The 23,582-nt window shown below is 30.9% G+C and overlaps 3 protein-coding genes across 4 annotated transcripts; all 3 read right to left on the minus strand.

Annotated features, from left to right (window-relative positions):
• Positions 1-5,234: 5,234 nt before the first annotated feature.
• On the minus strand, positions 5,235-9,249 carry LOC108338523 (OVARIAN TUMOR DOMAIN-containing deubiquitinating enzyme 2). 2 transcript variants are annotated; one of them, XM_017575446.2, is made up of 9 exons: positions 9,056-9,249; positions 8,717-8,807; positions 8,554-8,599; positions 7,136-7,244; positions 6,477-6,568; positions 6,323-6,385; positions 5,979-6,097; positions 5,519-5,594; positions 5,235-5,436 (listed from the first exon to the last, which is right to left on the minus strand). In XM_017575446.2, the coding sequence occupies exons 2-9, from the start codon at positions 8,779-8,781 to the stop codon at positions 5,380-5,382; spliced, it is 627 nt and encodes a 208-aa protein (XP_017430935.2). In that variant the 5' UTR covers positions 8,782-8,807; positions 9,056-9,249; the 3' UTR covers positions 5,235-5,379. The 2 variants fall into 2 exon arrangements, with proteins under 2 accessions (XP_017430935.2, XP_017430936.2); XM_017575447.2 differs by having other exon boundaries at positions 8,965-9,249.
• Positions 9,250-11,933: 2,684 nt separating this feature from the next.
• On the minus strand, positions 11,934-13,883 carry LOC108338524 (reactive Intermediate Deaminase A, chloroplastic). The gene is made up of 6 exons (XM_017575449.2): positions 13,603-13,883; positions 13,342-13,457; positions 13,206-13,250; positions 12,985-13,058; positions 12,854-12,903; positions 11,934-12,314 (listed from the first exon to the last, which is right to left on the minus strand). Exons 1-6 carry the CDS (start codon positions 13,787-13,789, stop codon positions 12,220-12,222), a joined length of 567 nt encoding a protein of 188 aa, XP_017430938.1. The 5' UTR covers positions 13,790-13,883; the 3' UTR covers positions 11,934-12,219.
• Positions 13,884-14,705: 822 nt separating this feature from the next.
• LOC108337559 (NEP1-interacting protein-like 1) lies at positions 14,706-16,504 on the minus strand. Its single transcript, XM_017574115.2, has 5 exons — positions 16,285-16,504; positions 15,591-15,745; positions 15,365-15,454; positions 15,069-15,233; positions 14,706-14,940 (listed from the first exon to the last, which is right to left on the minus strand). Exons 1-5 carry the CDS (start codon positions 16,451-16,453, stop codon positions 14,803-14,805), a joined length of 717 nt encoding a protein of 238 aa, XP_017429604.1. The 5' UTR covers positions 16,454-16,504; the 3' UTR covers positions 14,706-14,802.
• Positions 16,505-23,582: the final 7,078 nt, after the last annotated feature.

Below are 23,582 nucleotides of genomic sequence, written 5' to 3' on the forward strand. Positions count from 1 at the left end.
AAGATGTTGCATTTATCTTCATCTATTTGCATTATGTAAATGACCAATAGGAATATATCACTGCAATTTGCAAAGATTGAATCATTATTTATTAGTATAAAAACGTTGACAGATGTGTGTATAATTAAACTATTTTCAAGATGAAATGTCGCTAAAAATAAAAACAAATAACACGTACATGATGTGATAAACTTTGTTTAAGCGGTTGTGGATGATAGTTCAAAAGAGTCAAAATCGTTTCAATATTAAATGTTTTAGTTATAAATAATTTTGTTATAAACGAATTTTATTATTTTAAAACATATCATTGTTGGAAAAAAATGTGACCCACACAAACAATAATACTCTTCATTTCATTGGAGTTACTTTTCATTGAATCTTGGTAACCTTAAAATAGGTACAAATAGGGTTTTGGGTCAAGTACAAATAATAAAAACTAACAATAGAATATCAACTATCTTAAAATTTAATCTATCTCTATCTTATATCAATAAAATAAAATAATATTCTCCTAAATAAAAGGAAAATCAAAACTATCTATATCTATTTTATCTCTATAAAAATCAAATCAAATATTACTAAACCCAAAACTAATAAAATAAGATTTTAATGAATCCCTAAAATTTAAGTTTATCCCAACAAACTCCCCCATAAACTTAAATTCTTCCTTCCTTCAATCGGCTTTCCATGTGCATCATCCCACACCGGGTTTGCATCTTCTCTCCAAGATTTTCAACTCTAGTTCATACAACCGGTTCTTCTTTGCTTTTACCTGGGTTGTTAGACGACCATGCTTATCCTTTAAATACAATACCTGGTCCTTCATAAAAACTGAATTACCTCTTTCAATTATCTGACCCATGCTTAAAATATTGTTCTTCAGCTCCGAAACATAGTAAACATCCCTAATCTCTCCAACTCGTCCATTCTTCTGCATATGTCGGATTGTTCCACGCCCTTTCACGGTCACCTTGGAGTCATCTCCGAAAGACATAAATTTGGCTTCCACCTTGGTGAGTTTATAAAAAAAGTTCTCGTTTCCACACATATGATTGCTTGCCCCAGTATCTAGATACCATACCGAGTTGGTAGAAATCTCATCAGCCTTCATCTCTTCTTCATCTTCTTCTTCCCTATTTTTATCTGGTTCATGAACGCTATATGCTTTCTCTTCCTTTTCAAGAGCCGCCTTCTTCAGCTCCCCAAGCTCAACCCTCTGTTCATCTAGAAGCCTCCATATCCGTTGAATCTCTTCATCTTTTTGTTTAAGTTCTTTCTCCAGATTTTCCTTCTCCATAATTGTTGCATCCTTTATCAAGATCACTTCATCCATTGTTGGGATCAGGCTCTCCATGTCCATTGCATCCAAGCTCTTTACCAGTAATAATTCTTCTGCATCTTCAGTAAGGAGATTCGTCTCCCCCTTTGTCTCGGTCTTGCAATACTTTGCAATATGGCCTACCTTACCACAATTGTAGCACTTGCTTGATCTACACTCATTTTCATAGTGGCCATACTTGCCACACTTAAAACATTCAACTCCTGACTGATCTCCTCGGCCTTTCTCTCGTCCTCGATCACGCCAATTCTGCTGACCGGTTTGCTCTTCATTATCATTCTCAAAATTACCTCGGCCACGTCCACCTCGTCCTCGTCTGCCTTGCCCTCTGCCGCCAGGATCTCAACTCTGAGTAATCCGAGATTTATTCGAGTCAAACTGTACATGTAGTAATTGATCGTTGGGTTCCCTCTTTTTCTTTTTCTTCCTCAATTCGTGGGCTTTTAATGACCCAGCTAACTCCTCCACAGTGAGAGTTGACAAATCCTTTATTTGTTCAATGGTGACCACGATACTTTCAAAATCATCCGTCAGATTTCTCAAGATCTTTTCTGCAACCCGGTTAGGAGGAACCTCTTCTCTGTTCATTCTGAGTTGGTTAGCCATCTTCTGCACTCGAGTTATAAACTCGGCAACTCCCTCATTTTCATCCACCTCCATATGTTCAAACTCTCTTATGAGAGCTTGTACTCGGACCTGCATCACGCGAGTATCTCCTTTGTATGCCACCTTCAGAATTTCCCATGCTTCTTTTGCTGACTTTGCATTAGCTATTTTCTCGAATCCAGATTCATCCACTGCATTATACAGAAAGTATAAAGTCAATCTGTCTTTCACTCGTGTCTTTTTCATTGCAGCAATCTGGTTCACTGTCTGATGCTCATCATTCGTGGGTTCATTGTACCTGTCCTCCACTATGTCCCATACATCTTGGGATTCAAGAAGAACCTTCATCTGCAAAGACCAATTGTCGTAATTGGTATTTTCCGACAATTGTGGCATACTCATCCCATTGACTACCTTTGTCATCTCTTACAAAAAAATCAAGCACTCACTTTTTCTCTCACAGTGTTTGACTCTCTCCTCTCTCTTTTTCTCTCTCTCGGTACTCAGAGCATAAAGCTCTGATACCACTGTTGGGAAAAACGTGACCCACACAAATAATAATACTCTTCAATTCATTGTGGTTACTTTTCATTGAATCTTGGCAACCTTTAAATAGGTGCAAATAGGGCTTTGGGCCAAGTACAAATAATAAAAACTAACAATAGAATATCAACTAACTTAAAATAAAATCTACTTAATTTATCTCTATCTTATATCAATAAAATAAAATAATACTCTCCTAAATAAAAGAAAAATCAAAACTATCTATATCTATTTTATCTCTATAAAAATCAAATCAAATATTACTAAACCCAAAACTAATAAAATAAGATTTTAATGAATCCCTAAAGTTTAAGTTTATCCCAGCAAATCATCTCTCTAGAAACCATTTTTTTTTTATAGTTTTCTACCTTTTTTTCTAAGAGTTCTGACTCCTGAGTCATCTTTTTGGTGATCAAGAGGTGTCAAATCGACCACGGTGACGAGATCTATATTTCTAGCTGATCAATTTTTGTCATAGAACAAGTAAGTTTCGACTCCTTTTTTCTGTCTCGTTCCTAATATGTTTTTAGAAGAAAGAATGATCATTGAATGTGTGATCATGCATCTCCTAGTCATCTTTGCTTAATCTAGAGTTCTAAGGACTCTGTCCGTTTCCAATTTGGTGTTTCATAGGTTCGTCTAGAGATTTCTTATGTTTCAAGCAATCAGCAGAATGTTCTTTGAGTCGGACAATTTATTGTGAGGTAAGGGAAGCTAGAACTTGCTTTAGATTATTGTGTTGGTTTGGACTTAATATATTTATGTAGGATAAAGTGAATTACATGTATTTGAATTAATTGTTCTAATTATGTTTGAGTTTGAATGATGATCCAAGGTAGTTTGATATTTGAATGATGATATTCTTAGAATGTTTCTGCTGTCATGATTCTGTGTTTGGAAGATGTAGTGTGGTATGAAATTTATCTTAAAGTGTTTGGAGTAAGGAAGAGTGAATTACTTGAGTTTCAAGCTTAACAAGAAAGGTTTTAATGGGTGATTTTGAGTAATAAGAGCCGATGTGAGGGAACTACTATTCAAAGTAAGAAAAATTGAGTTTTTATCTAACTATAGCGTTGAGCGCCCATTTTTCAGTGGCCAGGAGGCTGAGCGCTAGCCCCTGGGCGCCCGAGCGCCACTGGGCACAACTGGGCACCACTACACTAGTTTTGGGGAAGGGGGTTTTAGGGTTATGGATGTCCGTTTTGGATGTTCTTTAGGTAGTTTTGGACCCTTCAAGAGCTGTTGGTGAGAGTTTCAAAATTGTTTTCCTTATGTAAATGTGAGTATAAAAATGCCATGAAGAAATTGTGCTATTATGTGATTTTTTATGACTTGTAAGGGTGTTTCTATTTCTTTAATGTATGATCGGTAGTCTCATGTATTGACATAAGATGTAAAGGTCAAGTGATATCAATGGTTTCAAAGTTACGAAGGTTAGTTCCAAGGTGGAACTTCATGGTGTGGTTTCAAGTGTGTTAGAATGAATGCGGGTAGCCTCAATCTAGGGAGTTTTCCTGACACTTTAATGGTCATGCATTCTCACACAGAGAGGTTTGACACATGTGGTGAGAGTAACAGGAGGTCTTAGTCTTGGGTGCTTCCAGTATGATCCAAGGCGTGGAACAAACTAACCTTGTGAGTATGATAGGGTGAAACTCATTGATAATGATTTTGCAAAGCAGTAGAAGCCACCACAAGTGTATAACCCGTCATAGCTCGATATTCATTCTAAGTCCAAAAAGTCTAGTCAAAGTATGATCATGCATAGAGTGTTTAGTTGGTTGGTGTGATATGTGTATCATGTGTATAGAGTTGGTTGATGTCATATGTGTATCATGTGTATAATGTTTAAATGTTTATATATATATATATATATATATATATATATATATATATATATATATATATATATATATATATATATATATATATATATATATATATATCATTAATGGTTTGTATTCTAGTTTATCTTTGATTTTGTGTTGTCTAACTTTGTGTTTGTTTTCTCTTTTGCAATGATCACATTAATGTGAGTCTTAAGTTTGTATGTTTTCTCTTTTGCAATGATCAGATTAATGTGAGTCTTAAGTTTGTTTTCTTCTAATAATTTCATTATTATATATGTAATATTTATTTTAATAATATTGTTATTCTTTAGAGATGAAAAGATCAATAAATTATAAAAACAAACTCTTAAAAAAGAAAAGATAATAATTGCTATTAAAGTTGCCCTTAGATGGTTGGGTTCGTCCGAAGTTATTGAATTGTTTGGATGAAAAATCCTATATCTTAGTTTCTATTTTTTCCAACGCTAGATAATCTTTTATTATATATAATATGTAGTCATTTATATGAAAAAAAAGAGTATAATTCTTAAAAACGATTCACTTGCATTGAAAGAAAAAGTGGATTCTTGTTCAGTTCTACTAGAGAGATGAACCAAATCCAGAATATGAACCATGAACCATAAAAGAAAATACCAATTAAACCGATGAACTCCACGAAAAAAACTACTTTTATTAAAAAACCAAAAAATCCTAAGAAAAATATGAATTTCCATTTTTTTATAAATTCAAATTAGTTTATGGCTACGTTAAAAATAAAATTTTAAAGAATTTGTATAAAAAAAATTCACAAATTAAACCTTAAATAACTATATATAAAGTTAATCTATAAACTTTTAATATAGACACTCCACTGCACTGCACCAAAGCTACATAAAGAAAATAAATGAAACTTTCCATAAAGGAAAATAAATGAAACTTATTTGAGAAAAAGCTAATAATATTACAACAGAAATTGGCACATGCAGAAATTATTCAGTTTAGGTCATTGAAATCAACCACTGCACATACATCTGTATCTCTTTCAAATCAATGTAGTGTGCATCATCTATACTCTTGAAAGTTAACATGACCAGTGGCCTGTGCATGCTCAACTGCCTCCTGAAATGTTCAGGAAAAAAAACTTCTAAGAATCATAAAAAGAAAAAAAAGTTCAGGCTAAGATAAGTAAAACAAGAATCACCTTTTGGCCAACTACTCCAATTTGGCATACCCCACAGCGCAGAGTGAACTTGGAAGTGTCAGTGTAACTCCGTTTCCTGAAAAAGAGTATACATCACATTAGCATAGCATAAATGGAAAGGAAATAATTGTACCAGAGCAGGGTTAAAATATAGGCTGCTACAGGCAGATCCATAGCCCAACTTTTCCCTTAAAAAATGTGCATAATTTCATCGGTATGGTTTGACCATAGAAATTGGTAAATTTAAAGTAATAGCACATAAAAACATTGTCTCATTAGTTTCTCTCACTTTTCAGTTTTAAGTAATAGCACATAAAAACATTTTACGTAATATATATTCACAAAAAAAAATCTAGTAATATGAAGAATCCAAATTTGAGGATTCATGCAATTCAATCATCTAAGAGTGCAAATATTCCTCTATTTGTTTTAAGAAGGTTCAATAAGAATTGCAAACAACCTCTGCTGGTCCTTCACAAAATTTAGAGCAAGCCTCTCCACAGGTCCAATGCTTCTGTTCGGCTGAACCGCAAATATGGTCTGATCAAACTCTTCAGGAGCATCCTCAACGGGAGACATCTGACCCAAACAAGGCGTGATTAATCATCAGGCAACATGAAAAAGGGAATTACATACAAGCCTGAATTTTGTATTTCTTTTTCTCTATTGTTTTATGTGCAGTAGATAAAAGCATAAATATCATACACATGCAATCTCATGATTCACCTCCAAATCCAAAAATTAAAAATGCACAAAAGAGAAGAAGTGGATGATCAATAGTTTCTGGTATATGAGATTACTCACCACTAATGCATCATAGTGGAGACCGTCATAAATTAGCATCACTCTTTCAGAGTAGTTACTTTCCTGTCAAAAGTATACACAGAAGATGAAAATGGAGAGTTCGGTCTTAAGAGGTTGCAACACTGAGAGCATAAATTGCATAAAAGTGACTAACCTGACCATACAAATCACATCGAGTTGTCTGGATATCATATGCTGCAATTTCACGTCCATAATAATCTGCTAATATTGCAAGTTCGATTGCACCTTCAAGGAGGAATATAGAGCTTAATTAGCACATCAAACAAACAAAACGTTAACAGTGCAATCTTGTTAAGCTGTTACTAGGAGAGTTTGAAATACCCTTTGAAAGCCGTGCTAAATTCATCGGGTACAAAATCTGAACCCACAATTTATATCAAAAGCCTAATTTCGGAAACTTGTTTAAGCAAAACAACCAATACAATAGTAGCAAAAGCTTGTTTGGGTATCCAGATGTTTAAATGAAATTTCCCAAATCTGAATTAAATCTTTATACCTCATAACATTTCAGGAAAATAATATATTTTATTCATATACTACATACTACATTTATGTTAGCAAAGTTTTTCAAAACCCAGTTTTTAAATCAACCTAACTTTGAGCAAGTTTCGTAACCTTCTACATTCCAAATAAAAATGAATTCACCACATTTGAGGTTAAACATTCGTACAAACTGACCACGGTATAACAATACAGGTAGCAGTTCCAACTAGCACAATAGAAGTTGATAATCAATTCCATTAAACTTTTTATTTAGAACAGCCTTGATCAGGAAGGCATAGGCCAACTAACCTCCCCACTTCTCTGAGTCAAGAATCCAGTTACAATATTCTGCATTTGGCTTCCCAAGAAATGCTTCACAATATTTCTGTGGATCACTTGCCACTGTTGCAGCTATAACCTTTAGCACGTCAAATAGTACAAAACTATCAAATTACAATATGATCGAAATGATGTCAATGACATACTTAAATTAAATAGATATAAGTAATACAATGGAATAAAAGTTTCATTTCCACTTCACTGATAATTCTTAAATGAAAGACTATGTAATTTCACATCTGAAAATACAAATATTTTGCATTGACAAGCTTCTGGTTGCAAGTAATTTCATTGAAAGCATTGAGTGGCACGACATTGGGCTTGGCAGACTAATAGAGGCATGTGAATTGATGATGAAATATAAAAAATTACCAGAAAGTTGCTTAAATCCTACGTTAAAGAAACATCAGCTACTTAAAAATATAGCTGATCCTTATATAATACTGAGTGTGAAATCCAAACACAATCGGTATAATATTGACAATCTTTTGCATTTACTGCAATCATTTTAGTAATTGGAAAGCCAACTCTGAATTTTAATCAAATGTGTCTACAAGGAACACTTTTCCACGGAAAAACAAATTCAGAACTTCTATTTTGACTTTCTGGTTGCAGAAACTACTCAAATTGAAACAAGCAAAGCGATACGAACGCCAAGCTAATTTCAATTAAGATGGAATGTTGGATGTCCCATTTGAATTGTATATGATAACACGCTAGCACACTGTATATGATTATCACGAGAAAAGAAAGGATAAAATATGATTTAACTTCCTCAAAAATTGCTTCTTGTTCCCCATAAAAATGTAATAGGCTTTTAGATTTAGCTCCCACGTTTGCCAAGAGGGATTTATTTTAGTCTCTCATCCGAACCTAAAAACGCATTCTCTGATAAAAATGTGGGACCTAAAAATATATTGAATGAGTGTCATACTAAGAGAATAACACAATTCAGGGGAACACTAACTCGTTTGGGTAAAAACTCCTTGTTCCAATCCCATAAAGAATTCCTCGGATTCAGAAACAAATTCTGATACAATGTTGTTAAATGGTGGCAACATGGCCACCATGGTGGAATGGCGTTGCAAATATTTTGGCAATAGCCGTGGGCATTTTGTGAAGGGAGGCCACCCAGCATTGGTAACATGCTAAGATATGGTTTCACAAGTCCAAATCTTGAGTTTACCATGCTTGATACCTCAAGATTTGCAAAATGAGTTCTGTTTTTTAGTAAAAAAGGTCAAATTTAACTTCGAGTTTTGTTTGATACCTCAGAAAGGAAGTACCCCTTACCACTAGAACCAAATTCACACAAAAAAAAAAACATAGAAATGAAGCAGTTGGATGATAAATTCCAGAGAAATAAAATTAATATACGAAAACACTACCTGTCGCAACTCAGGGGCTTTCTTCTTGTCATGATCCATTACATATCTGAATCGACAAACACAACAAAAATAACAAGAGGAATCATTTGTACAAGTAGCACCAACACCAACCTTAACACCAACACAGCATAAAAAAAAAGTTGACTTCCATTGCGTTGCTTACCCAACTGCATTGAACAGACAACTGTTATCTGAAGGAATAACTCTTCTCACAATAACACCTTCCATGACGCAGATTGTAGACAACCACCAGCCTGAAAATCAATCATGAAAAAAACAAATTAAAAATCTAGAAAGCAGCACCAAATGCAAACAAATACCGACCGCGAAAGAACAAAACCTATAGTTTATTGATTATTAAATTGATAGAACATAAGTTAGACATGTGCAAAGAAAGGGAAAGGATTGTACAAACGGAAATTGTTTGGAATTGGAAAATGAAGATCTATGGTATGGAGAATGAAAAGGGAATGGATTAAAGAAGAAGAAGAAGAATACGGACCAAGAAAACTAAAGCTTGTTAAGGTGGGTTTGTGCGTTGGTTGGGTTTGGTATTTGAAAAGAAAAAGGTTTGATCTTTAAAGTGAAAAAAAGGGGTAACGGTGGTTATCAGCATTTGGATTCAGATGCCATGGCACCGTCCTTTTCCTGAACATGCCCCACTCTCTTCCATGGCCAACACCTAGCAAGCAAAGGAACACTCACACCATCTCTTCCTTATCCTTTAATTTCACCCTAATCTATAATTAATTTCACAAATCTATAATTAATTTCACCCTAATCTATAATTAATTTCACTTTCCTAATTTTCTAACTAATCACTCCTTTCATTTTTCAAATTATTAAATTAAATGTATGAAATAAACTTTACTGCCACTTTATATTAAATAATTATATGCATTAAATTCATTTTTTTATGAGGAGTGGAAATGCCCCAACTTCTATAATTTACATGTATTAGTATCATCATTATTTATTTATTTTTGTTATATATAAACATTTAAATAATTAAATATATTATTTATTGTGGATTATATTAGATATTATGATAAATTGTATATAATCAAACATTCTATATGCTTATAACTTAATTCTATGGGTAGTTATTTTTTTTGTTAAATATGTTTTTATTTTTTATTATGAAAAACTGTGTTTAGTCTTAAAACTAAATAACAAATCTATATTACTTCGTATACATGGTAAAAGTCAACAAAAAAACATCATTATCATGTGAAAGTTCAGAATCTTTACTTTTCATAAGCAATATTTTGCATGTCAAATGATATTTTATATTTTCAAAAAGTACTGAAACCAAATATTTTAGACAAAAATACAGCGAAAAACATATTTAATGTTTTTTAATTTACATGAGTTATTTTCAACATTATACCATGATTATTACTTCACGATTATTATATATAAGTGATAATAATATTATCTTATTATCTAACATATTTTTTATTTTTAATTAAAATAATAAAAACTACCGAACTTTAAAACTTAATTAAGATATAAAAGAGATGAATTAGTGAGAACATGAATTGTTAAGGATAGAGTACAAAAAATTGAACTTTTCATCAAAGATAAAAAAAAAAAAAAAAAACTTATTTCCCAAACATTACTAATATGATGAAATAAACTTTTCAATTAAAAAACTTAAAAACTAGCTTAAATACTTGACAAGTATATGATAACTTGTACTATATTAAATTTTGATTGATAATATTTCTCACTTGCCCTTGTGATTTCACTAATTATTTTTGTGCAGTTTTTTTTTTTTTTACTGCTGATTGCTTTAGTCATACATTTTTCACATATTATTTTTATAATTTAAAAAATATTTTATCCTCAATAAATGTTTACACTATTATCCCAAAAAAATCACCTACATAAATATTACTTACATGTTTTATTTCAATAATTAAATTTATCAATTAGATTCTAACTCATAAATTTCAATTGAGAATTAGTGTTTTCAAATTCACTTATCATTTTTTTCTAAAGATAACTAATAACACATTTAATCTTACCAGAGATTTGAGCCCAGATTTTCCAAATAAGTGACACGATGCAGCTATTCCAAATGAATTTTGTTGTCTTCTTGTTACTCCCTTGAATGGAATCAACTGTGTAATCAAATGTATTAGGGTTATGAATTAGAGTATAGGTAGGAGATACTACTTTATATTTATAGGATTAATTATACATAATAGACATATCTTATATAAAAATAATACTTAATATAATAACAACATAATAAATTATAATAACAACATATAATAAATAATAACTAAAAAATAAATAATAATTAAAGAATCAAACTGACCGCATTTCTAATATATCTATTAGACCCCGATAGAAATAACTATCAAATGTAAATAAAATTAGATATTTTTCTTTATGTAAGTTTTATTTATTTTATTTTGACTCTATTTTTCTCTAATACTGTGTGAGAATTACTTAAATTGATCTTGGTGCATGTCAACAAAAGAAGAAAAAAAAAAGGAAGAGAAGTTGAAATATGCTTAACTTTTTATCTTTATTCTTGAAAAGTGACAACATAACATCATTGGATGCAAGTGCAATTTGGTGTATATAATTATTGTTGAGATTTTTAAGGCTTTTGAAGATATGAGATGAATGAAATATATGAGAAATATATTGAATGGAATAACTTATTATTATATTTTATTTATATACATTACATATATAAAAAGTAAAATGTATCATAATATCAAATATAAAATATTTATAATATTTTAATCTTAATTTATAAAACTGAAATTCTAAAACTGAAATGTTTCTTAAATATTAATTTGAGTTAAAAAGATATTAAGTAAATATTATTTATATATATACGTATACAGTGTGCTTAAGCTAAAGTCTATGCTTCCTGTATAGAATCAATGCCTTTCGCTGATAAAAATTCACTTGGGCCCACAACTTTTTATATGATTGAAAAAGAAATTTTCAACTACTTGAACAAACTGTGTACAAAATACTCAAACTCATTAAGTAGTCTTAAAGTATATTCTTTAGATTATTTTTTTATGAAATATCAATTTTTAAGTCTCAATGTTTATTTTCTTTTTAATTCTTATTATGTAAATAGATTATTGGCTATTAGAAAAAAAAATTACTAATATTATCAATTTCTTAATTCCTGCAAGATTCTCTTAATAATAGGATGCAGTTAGTTTTTCAATAATATTTGTATCTACTAAATCGAATACAGTGATCTAAGTTTTAGTACAACCATTCATACTGATTTAAGGTTTCTTTTTATCCTTTAAAAATAAACAAGCATTATGCAGAATGAATGTATGCTGTAAAAATTGGATGAAGGGCTACCTCCAAAAATAATCTAACAGAAAGAACACTTAACATAATTCAAGGGCTTTTTATGTGATAGGAAGCAACAGAAGCTGCAAACACCATTTCAATGTCTAAGTTTCTTTCACTTTTAACGAGCATAATCTTTGAGAGAATCCGAAGATTAGAGACCTCAATAGGAAACTAGGGTAAATGTAATACAGGAGCACCCCTATCCACCAAAGAACAAAACAAAATAAAACAAAATAAAACTCCATTACTAACATATGTCCCCTTCCTGCATTATTAACCTGAGTTTGCTGAAGGAGCAGGAGGTACCACTACCATTGATGCTCATAGTGTTGCTATGCACTCAATTTCAATCTTGGCATCCAATGGCAAGGCAGCTACTTGATAAGTGGAACGAGCAGGGAAAGGTGAAGGGAAGTCTGAAACCATTGGAACAACATATAAATTAAACACAGTGAAAATAAATAATGCCAATTAAAAGGAGAAAAATCATAAAATTATCAGCACAGTACTACTACTGGATTCTCTTGCACCAATCTAGTAATCACCCTTGGCATATATTAGTATTACCTATGACAGATAATAGATGAATCTTCAAGAATTTTCAACCACAAAAAAAAAAAGCATGCAGATTTTGAATCTAAATGCTGATCAGATTCTCGTGCACAGCCCACAGATGGAGCATGATAAATTCTTACAGAACAGAATAAATTATCATATGGGAAATTCACTAGTAATCAGCATAGTTAAGCACTTTGTCAATACAGATACAGAACTGTCATGATCTGCAGTATAGAATTTATGTCTAGTTATCTCTAATCAAAGAGGTTAGAAATTGAGTACAAGTTTAAGGTGTATTCATCTTTTCACCAAGACAAGTTATTGTAAGCTTCACCTTCTACAAGAATGTAAACCGCCAAGGAAACATTATCAACAAAATTCACTATACAGAACTCACATTTAGCATATATCTCATTGACCTTCTTAAAGTCCTTCAAGTCAGCCAACCTGCAGGAAATAAAACCTCAAAAACTAGTAACATTGCCGAAATGCAATAAACCCCAACTACAGAGAGCAAGGAATTCATACATAATTGTTGTCTTAACGACCGAGGAGTAGCTAGCACCACCAGCTTTAAGGATTTCCCCCATGTTTTTTAGAAGCTACAAAGGACAATTATCTCAAATGTCAAAAACAGAATCAACAAGTGGGTCGCATCATCGACTAAATGTTACCATATCATACAAGGATACAATCAAATAATGTTATGTATGTTACAAAATGAAATGTGGTCTCATTTTGTATTGAACCTGTTCAGTTTGCTCCTCAACATCATCAGATACGAATTTCCCTGTCTGTATTGAAGAGCAAAACACACGCATATCAATAATCTGCTGAAGAAAGGAAGATAAACTATAAAAAAACTGGAGATGACAATTAACAAACCTCGGGAACAAGGCCAAGAACACCAGACACGAAAAGAAGGTTGTCGGCTTTGATTGCTTGAGAATATGGCCCCAGAGCCGCCGGTGCCCCATCAGTTTGAACACTTTCCTTAACACCTAAGTCACATAGACAATCGTTTACAATTTCCTCACTCTCTTCTCTTCACAATTAACTTCGATGCTAAAAAATTAACAATAAGGATCACCATCGAAGATAAAAAAGTTAAAAAAATCTGAAGGTCTTTTCACAATGGGTACATACGAGCATCCGAAGAAATGCTCAAGCATGTGAATGGCAAAGAGCGGTTGCGTGACAAAGAGGAACGCCAGAAGGAGGTGCCGGCCACCGACAGACACCCCACTCCGGCAGCCAATGAAGCACTATTGCGCAGTGCGCCGCGTTCCATCGCCGGAATCTGGAAGCTCCGAACACTGCACCACGACGCCATTTGTATATCTTCGACTCTACCTCACACTCTTACTCTCAATCAAATTCTTCAAACCAACACAATCTTGGTCTTCGCTTTTTGGGGTCTCTGTAATAATATTTCCCTTTTCCAGAACTACCCTTATCTCAGACACAGATTTACCGTTTTTGTCCTTTCAAAATGTCTGGGCTTCCACGGTTCTTGGGCTAGGCCCATTCCCAATGCAAAGTCTTGAATTGGAACATTTCTTCCTGCACCTCACGAATTGGTGTTGGAACATTTCTTCTTGCACCTTACAAAAATCTTAACATATTTATCTTCTTTTTCGAAGACATGTTCAAAATACAAAAATTACATTTCAAATATCCTTGTCAGCGTGAAAGAAGGATGTGCTAAGATATTGTATTCAGAACAATAGAGTTATCATGCCAATATTTTAGAGGATACAGAAATTGAAACACTATTGTTATCATTTGGTTGAAGGAAAATATTATTAAATAATAATAGTAATATAAAAGCAAAAAAATGTTATATATTTTTATTAGTTAAGGTAAAATTTGGGTATTTATTTTTGAAGCGATAAAGTTAAAACTCATGCTAAGAGGTAAACGTAAGTAAGGTTCTGCGTTAATATCGTTTTAGAAAATATCAGAACTATCTTATGCTTTTATTTTACGTGGATAAAATATTTTATATTTTTTATTCATAGATGTAAGGTAAAACTATATTACTTTTTCTTAATGTTATGTTTGCAAGTATATTTATTTTTTAATTTTGGTTTGGAAAGACCATATAACCACAGGTTAAGCTATAGTCCTTGCTCTTTAAATTTAAGTGTCAGTGCAGATTGACCCATATACAGCATTCCTTCACTAGAAAAATAAATTATTTTAAAAAAGGTCTATTTATGAAAATAAAATAAAAGAGATTATAACTAGCATGCACTAATTTGGCAATAACTTAAAAAGATTATATACAAAGTTAATACTTCATGACAGAAGCTCAACCTACTTTTACAACTGAAACATTTGTTATTAAAGAATGTGGTCTGGAACATAAGTTCTGCACATTGGGCATGATCCTTGTTGGACTAGCCACTTGTCTATGCATTCTAGGTGAAAAAGGTGGCCACATTTTGGAAGTATCCTCACCAATTCTCCATCCTCAAACTCCTGCAAATCAAAATGTTAATGATTTTTAGGAGAAAATATCAAGCTATACTGATAGTGCAGACAGTGAATATTTCATACTAAGACATTTTTTTTTTTTCATTTTCACATGACTATGAGATGTTACTCACTTGGAAGCAAATTGAGCAGCAAGACATGTTGTATAACTTGGACATTTTTCCAGAGTTGAATGGCTGAAATTGAAGCTTCATAATCACATTCTGGGGTACCCCTCTTGCTCCCCTGATATCATAAATGTCTGATACTTCTTGGTATATTGTTTCCAGTGTGTTAATCTGAAACAAATGAGTTTCACCAAATGTGATTAAAATTTTGATTCTTAGAATTGTAGTATGGTCCACACACACTAATTACACATTAACCTGATTTAGCATCAGTAATAGAGAGATTTATGTTTCATACTTACTGTTACATGCAACTGATAGAGTTTTGCCACAGCTGGACATATCCATTCCATAAAGACTTTCCCATTCAATAAACTTCTCAACAGGGCAAACTGCAGTTCCACACCAAAACTCAAAGGTGAGTGCGAAGAACACAGTGTTCTTGGACTAGCAGCTACTAGTTACTGGTGAGATAATAGAAAGGGATGAAACATTCTTTTTTTCAAAGTATGGAACTGGCAACATTACCTTAGACACTGGCTCATCAGCAGCAGAGTCAAAATTTATCAATTCCAATGCTGCAATGGCTCCTGTGATTGCTCCTTTGCCAGCACCATCAAGAAAACCAGTTTCTGTGGTCTGCCCTTTTATGCCTCCTGCAATTGTTCCCACTATTGACCCTCCTGCACAAACATCAAACATTTCTCATATCTGCAGTGACTTTGGGTCAATGACAAACACCATTTTATCTTATTCCCTCATTCTCTTCAGTTTTGATCTTTTGAAATAAAATTGGAAAAGTATCTTAATGAATTTCAATGTTTGCTTTTGAATTCCAACGAAAAAATGAAGAAGGATTAGTTAAGTGTTTTCGAAATAAAAGGTTACTTTTGTGGTGAACTAACCATGGTTGTTTTTTATACTTCGTGTTTCAAAAAATCACTGTTAGTTCAATTCACCACCAATCCAAATACACAAGAAATTTTTCACTTTGGGAGCAAAAACACTTTTCAAGTCTCCAAGAGAAATTCAAACATGTACTTAACCTGACTAGCATAAGTTACAGTTTCTCTAAGACATAAAGCCAAACGTTTAACAAACCATGTGAGATGTGTAACATAACAAGGTATATCATTGAAGCAGTGATTTCTCAGGACAAAGGCAATTCATGAGAATGGTAAGTAATAACAAAGAGGAAGGAAATTAAATGCATCATACTTACCAAGTGCCACAATGCAAGTAAATAAGGCAAAAAGAACTCTCTCGAAAGCCTTCATGAATAGCCCAACTGCAGAACCACCATTACAAAGATGCTTGAAACTTGCGGTTACTGTTTCTACCATTTCAGAAAACCAGTCGGTGACAGTGAGAGAAGTGGTGGCAATGGGCATTTCAAAGTGAAGGGATAAGAATGGTCAAAATGTATTTTGCTTGGGAATGAAGCAGATACACTAGCATTTATAGACAGAGGCAAGCCACGTTAATTACAGTCATGGACCAGATATTCTAGTTTTTATTCGAGAGTCTTTGAGTATAGGAAATAATCCAAATGTGGATAGAGATAATTAAGTTAAATATAATATAAAAAAATTACAATTGTTTCGAGTATATCAAATGATATAGTTAAAGGTGAATCATATGGTTATACTTTTTTTCTTAAAAGATGTATTAGAAGATGGAAGGAAAAAGAAGTGTTTAAACTCGGTTTAATCTTGATTTTTAAATGATGTAAGATTATTAGGTGTGATAAAAACATAAATCTTTAATTAGAATATAATGACTTATTATCTTAGTGAAAAACTTAACGGACAAATGATTAATCTGATAATCTTAGTTAGATTTAAAGTCCACTTCTTAATATAGTATAAGAGTCATGTTAGAGTCTATTCTAGTAAAATTTGTGTAAATATATTATTCCATTTATTATCGGATCATTATTGGAACACTTATTAATGTCTAGTCTCACGTTCGAGATGTATATATCTCAGTGTGAGGAGGTGTGTTAGAAGTTCTATAACGACTAAAAATAAGACCAATTAATAGTATATAAATAAGTGCAAACTTCACCTTTAAAATCGATTTTGTGGGATTAAATTAAATTTTAAATTTTTTTTTAACAATTTTATTATAAGTTGGTGGATACCGATATTTCGATACCAAATTTGTTTAAGTGACTTTTAAACTATATGCGATAGGAAAATAGATTTAATTAAAAAGTCATATTAATTTTTATATGATGAAATATTTTATAGTACTGCTACGTTGAACACACGTTCTTTTCTATTTTAGTAGGAAGCGAGTCAAAGGAAAAAGTGATATGAATGAGGATTTTGATGTTTAAACATCGTTTTCTAGAATTTAAGTAACAACATAGTATTGATGAGTCATGAGTGGTTGATTACGTGTAGGCTCCTTGTGATGTATAGATAGGAAGTGTGCATGACTAAACAATTAAATAATGTTACTACTGCTGAGAGCACTGAAATTTTTAAATTCCAAAATCTCACAACCATACAATTAAATTATAAATATTTGAATGTTTGATTAATAATTGTTAATTTTTTATTATAACATAATGTATAACAAAACTTATTTTAATTATCTTACTTTTAGATGCTAAATAGAATCACATAAAATGAAAAAAACAATAAGTCTTAACAAATTTACTTAGGCAAATATGGCACACCAATTCACCAAAGAATGTCGTAAGAAGAAAAAAGCACACGCAAAGGAAAACGACTGAAAAACAAAAATAAAAAACGTCATATGTTAGTTTAATTGCTACCTAATTCTCTTGTTTTTGTTTTTTTTTTCTTAAAGTTTGGCTGCTTTCGGTCACTTTGCTGGTAACCTAAAAAACTCGAAGGTGCTTTAACTAATATTTATTGTTCAAATGTACTACTAATTAGGTCCGTTAAATGGGTGAATTGCCTAATTTTTATTCGAATTATAACGAGTTAATTGAAATCAATTCGTTAATTTTGTTTTCAAAAAAAAAAAAAGTATTGTCTGGATTTTATTGCATAATTCACTTTTAAGTAAATGGTTATTTGATTTCATAAGTTTAAGATGTTTTTTTTTAAAAAAAAAACATCTGAAAAAAAATACATTAAACCTATCTTGATCTATAAAGTGTTAGTTAAACATAAGAAAATACATTGTACTCATTTTTCATTTGATTTTATATGATCTATCTAACTTGATTAAGTATGTTTCTGATGTGTATGTTTCATAACCCATTTGCCAACAATAAATTCACGTCAACAGAGAAGCAATAAATGTATAGCTTAGGTGATAATTTTGCGAAATTGATTCGAATTTTTACATTAAATATGATCATATGACGTGCATCAATCAAACAAATAGTAAATAATTAAATCAATTGAATGCTAAAAAGGTATAATTCAGTGTAAATTATATATATAAATTTTATTTTATAAATCAATTTTATAAGTATGAATTATGTTTAAAATTCATTTTTTAATAATCATCGAATTAGATTTAGTTTAGTTGCAACTTATGTACAGATGGGAAACAATTGGGTGGGTTGATTTTGGTACTTGTAGTGTAGTGAGTTAAACCTATAAGTACTAGAATGATATGATAACACAAAAAAGGTTAAGTGGGGTGGTGGATGGAATGGCCTTTATAGTGCTTTGTAGTACTTGAATCGTGTTTCCTATTGGTTGAAATAAAAGGAAAGTTGAGATATTTAGGGCAGTTTGAAAGAGGTAGGGCAGAGAAAAAACAGGAAAGTAACCAAAACAAGGTGCTGAAAACTGGTTGCTGGTTATCTGCAACTGTGGGCTGATACATGTTGAGTTAATAACTTCATAATTAAATGCATTAACTCATGGTAGATATGATGACATATTTCATATTTAGTCTTCTACACCACGTCACTTTTACTTATATTTATCTTCCGTAAAAAATTTGCAAAATCTTAAGCTAGACAAAGTTTTGGTGAAATCTAAAGAATGAAACAAGATTTGTTTGTTCTTTACTGGTATAGAAAAGGATTTTGGAAGAAAAATAGAAATTTGCTTTGAACTTGAAGGAGGGTATATCATTACCACAAGTAAAGCCATCAAAGCGTAATTGTCCCTCTCAATTTTAATAGGCTGGATTGCTTCACTTCACATCACCCACTTTTACAATATTCAATGTGCGCGAACGCCATTTGCAAGATAATGCAAGTTGCACCATGTTTGGTTTCATAATAGTGAATTTCACATTTATTATAATGGTTAGAAGTCTCTTATCTTGTATGTATATAAGACCAATTTGTATATATATGGATGGATATGCACGTAAATTTTATTTTATAAATTGATTTTATAATTAAATTAAGTTTAAAGTTATTTTTAATATGTTATCAGTTTTTAAAAGGAAGAGATCTTAATGGATTGGGTTTTATCTAAAATTTTCATTTGTTAGACCCGTAGATAAAAAACATACTTTCTTAATTATTCAAATATGAAATCCAATATTGGAAACATAGCATACAACTTTTTTTTTTTTACTACTAAGGTTTTGATATATTTCAAAATTAAGAAATTTCAAACAATGTTGTTGCTATCGAAGAATAATTAGTGGATTTGGAATTGAGAATTATTATAAATTATTCATTGATAGAATGGAAAGAATTAGGGGAAGAGTATCTCTACAATGAAAACAAATGAAAAAATCAAAAGGTTGGAAGAAGAAAGAATTTTTTATTTGACATATATAGAATTAGTTAAGCATTTATTAAACTATTCATTCATATATATAGTCTCACTAGTCTCACGTTCATTATATATATATATATATATATATATGATTTGACATAAAAAAAAGTATTGTTTTACATTAATTATAAATAAAAACAATTTATAAGAGTGAAAAGTAATATAATTAATAAATATATATAATAAAATTAAGTATTTATAAATCTTATTTATGAAAAGTATATTAACAAATTTTGTTGATATATTGTTAAATAATAATTAAAATGTACATATATTCTAAATAAAAAGGATTATTTCCCATTTTCTCAATGATAATTATGATAATGGGTCTATTATTAGTTTTGAACGTATAAATTTACGACTACCATAAATTTGGTGATTAAGTGTGTCTTGTGAATCGTATCACTACACTTTTTTATCATCGCACACTTTTTATTTTATTATTCAATCTCCTTTTATTATGAAGAAGAGATGAAAATTATTCTGAGAATATATATAATACGTTGTAGGTTTTGTGGATACAGATTAAAATTAACAACAATATAATCTTTAATAATCATGTTAATTATATATATTGTTGTTGAATGCATAATGTTAAGATGCATGATCTTTCAGTGTTAATAATACCCTGTTTCTTCTATTTCTCCGTCATTTATTATTATTGAGAACAAACAATAACCGATTTATTAGAATACTTGTACGATATGATGGATAACACTAAGTGATGATAAGTATTAAGTTTTTCTGGGTTCTTAACTCAAATTGAATTCTGATGGCCCAAATAAAAAGTTTTGTACTCTTAAAATAAACCATGGACAATTTCTTCCTGCACCCCATTTTTTTCTTATACTTCGTAATGTGCACCTCTATTGTTGGAAAGTCACACCTCCATTGGTAGAAACCGCAAGTCCCTACAATTCTATTGCTCGTAGGTTTGCACGAGATATTGCTATTTTAAAAGCTAAAATTGAGCTTGTGTTTGCTCATAAAAAAAAAGTTAAAAAAAAATTAAATGATTTATTTTATATTTTGTATGAGATGAAAAAGAAAAAAAAAACATTATATTTTGTTTCTCTGATTGAATAATCAATGAAAGAAAAAATGTATATTTAAAAGAACACCATAAATATTATGAGATAAATAAACTTATTATACTGTGAAAAATACTTTTGCCTTTCAATTGAAAATTATTCTATTGTCGAATTGGAGAGAGGGTTTTTATTTACCTTGTTCTTACAAAATATACATTTTTTTCTTTTCAACCACAGTAGTCAGTTTTTACAATTTTATTTATTTCAAACAATTTATCGTATTAAAAGTTATATATATTTTTTCATTTTTATTGTTGTTTTTATTAAAGTAATGAAATAATACGACTAAGTCATATTATAATTTGATTTTATAGAGACCATATTTTAGTAAGGATGAGTTAATAAAATGAAATAAGGCAAAAAGGAAAAAAATAGAAAAATAGGAACTTAATTATTTTATAAATGAAAATTGATCATAAAAAAATGATAAAAACTAAATTTAAAAAATACCAACTTAAAGAATAACCACTTTTCTCTAACAACTCCTTTTTAATAATAAAAAGAAACTAACTTTTTTACAAACTCTTCGTAACTTTTCATTTTGTGTCACGTTTTTTTTTTCGGATAAATCTCTCACACGTTCACACTTTATCTGAACCAACCTATACTTAAAAGTGAAATAAAATATTCCACGCATTAAAAACGTGTGATTAGGTTAAAATGAATTTCACAATATTATTAGCGTATAATCTTATTTTATCTCGTATTCATAAATTAAAAATGATTTTAAATATCATTTAAAATTATTTTGATGACATTTTCCCAATTATAAACAAATATAAATTAGTTTTTATTTTTCATTTACAATTAAATTAAGTTATTTTTGTCATACAAATCAATTTTAGTAAAAAAAAACACCTGCACATAATGCAATCATTTCTATTTATATACAGTGTCATATAAAAAAATAAATAAGTGTTATATAAGAATACGACCGGTAGATTTTGGAATTTGGTGAATTATGGAAAAGTAATGAAACCTAAACATATTCGCGGTTAGATGTTAGGGATAAATCATGAGCTTTTTTTTTAGTTAACAAATTAACATAAAATATTTTTCAATTTATAAAATAAAAATAATCAAGTATATACACGACGAAAATATCTCAGTGCAAAAGTATTATCAATAAAAATAATAACCATTTTGTTATTTTTTTCAAGCAGAATTAAAACGAGGGACATGGTCTTTGTTTTAATTTTACATGTATATATTCTTTTTCTCCAAAAAAATCTATAAAAGGTGATCATGAAATTATTTTGTCTTAATATCTATTTTAATTCATATTTTGGTAAGTTTTATTTAAATGGTTTTTCGACTTTTTTGGCATTTAAATGTTCTCAATTTTTGTTTAATTTGATCTTTTTTTCATACAGTGTCTAAACTGTTACTGATATAGTCAAGGTCAACCATCAATGAATGACGTGACTCATTTTATCTGATGTGGCTGTTTACCTCATCATCAAGGAATCCTAGATGTCATGACCTTCTCATTTATCTCACCACACCGCAAGGCATAACAGTTCACCACTGTGAACCAGGTTCACGCCACCGTGAAAACCAATCCATGGCCAGACCATCTTCCTTGTGCTAACCTCCATCACCACAACGTCACCACGAAACCCTCCCCTTCGTCAACCACGTCAACCTGCAAACAAAAGCAACACAACCCAATAACATAATCGAGTTTTTTATGGACCATCTTGAAACCAAAGCAACCACCACAACGCTCATATCTAGCAACATTCTCTTCTTCCTTGTAATAACAAAGGCTATGAACTGTGAAACACAAGCCTAAATATGCTTAATGTCACTTCCATGTAAGCCATTACAAATCACGCCTCGCGCACCTTCATCTTCCTCGAAACCTCTAATCGTAGTCACCATGAATCGTAAAACCACCATCGTGAAATCTTCCATTGCCACCAATAGACCACTACGACTCATCAAACTTTCACCATTGTTCTCCTTACACCTCCTTCATCATAAATGCAGCTCACACAAATATCGTGAGAAACATTGCGTCACCACAAGAACGAACCCTAAATTGCAAGATCTTCTCCACCACTTTATGAACCTTCATCTTCATCAATGCATCTTCATATTCACTATAATATTAATCTGTTCAATAGATTCACCAACCAAATCAAACAACTATCGCGAAAGTCACAAAGTTAAACCATCTCCAAATCAATTCCGAGTTACACATCACTTTACCCTTAAAAAAAGAAATTAAATTAAACAAAAATTACAAATTGAAATCATTTTGAACGCTAGATGAAACACAGTTTTAAACTAAACTAACTAAAATAGAAAATAAAATAGGTATTAACCAAATATTTTTAAACTATAACCATACGACCCATTATTTTAAAGAATCATGATAAACTTTACTCATTATTTGCTATTAGTTTAAGAGCATAACCATTGCACCCACCAAATATAATATACTATTTATAGCATCATATCACATGGTAGGTGAGTGGAAGAAAAAGCTGAAAATCTTTTATTTCTAGAAAAGTCACTATATGTTTTTAAATGTTAAGGTTTAGGAAAAAAGAAAAAGAAAAAAACTAACCTTGATAGAATCAATGAATATTTTACACAATTATCACGATGACTCAACATTTTATAGTTTACTAAATAATGGTTTGACTTATCTACATAGAAACATAAGTGTATTTTCGTCGAATAGATATTTA

The sequence above is a fragment of the Vigna angularis genome, chromosome 7 (genome assembly GCF_016808095.1).
Source record: "Vigna angularis cultivar LongXiaoDou No.4 chromosome 7, ASM1680809v1, whole genome shotgun sequence".
In the NCBI taxonomy this organism is placed as follows: Eukaryota; Viridiplantae; Streptophyta; class Magnoliopsida; order Fabales; family Fabaceae; genus Vigna; species Vigna angularis.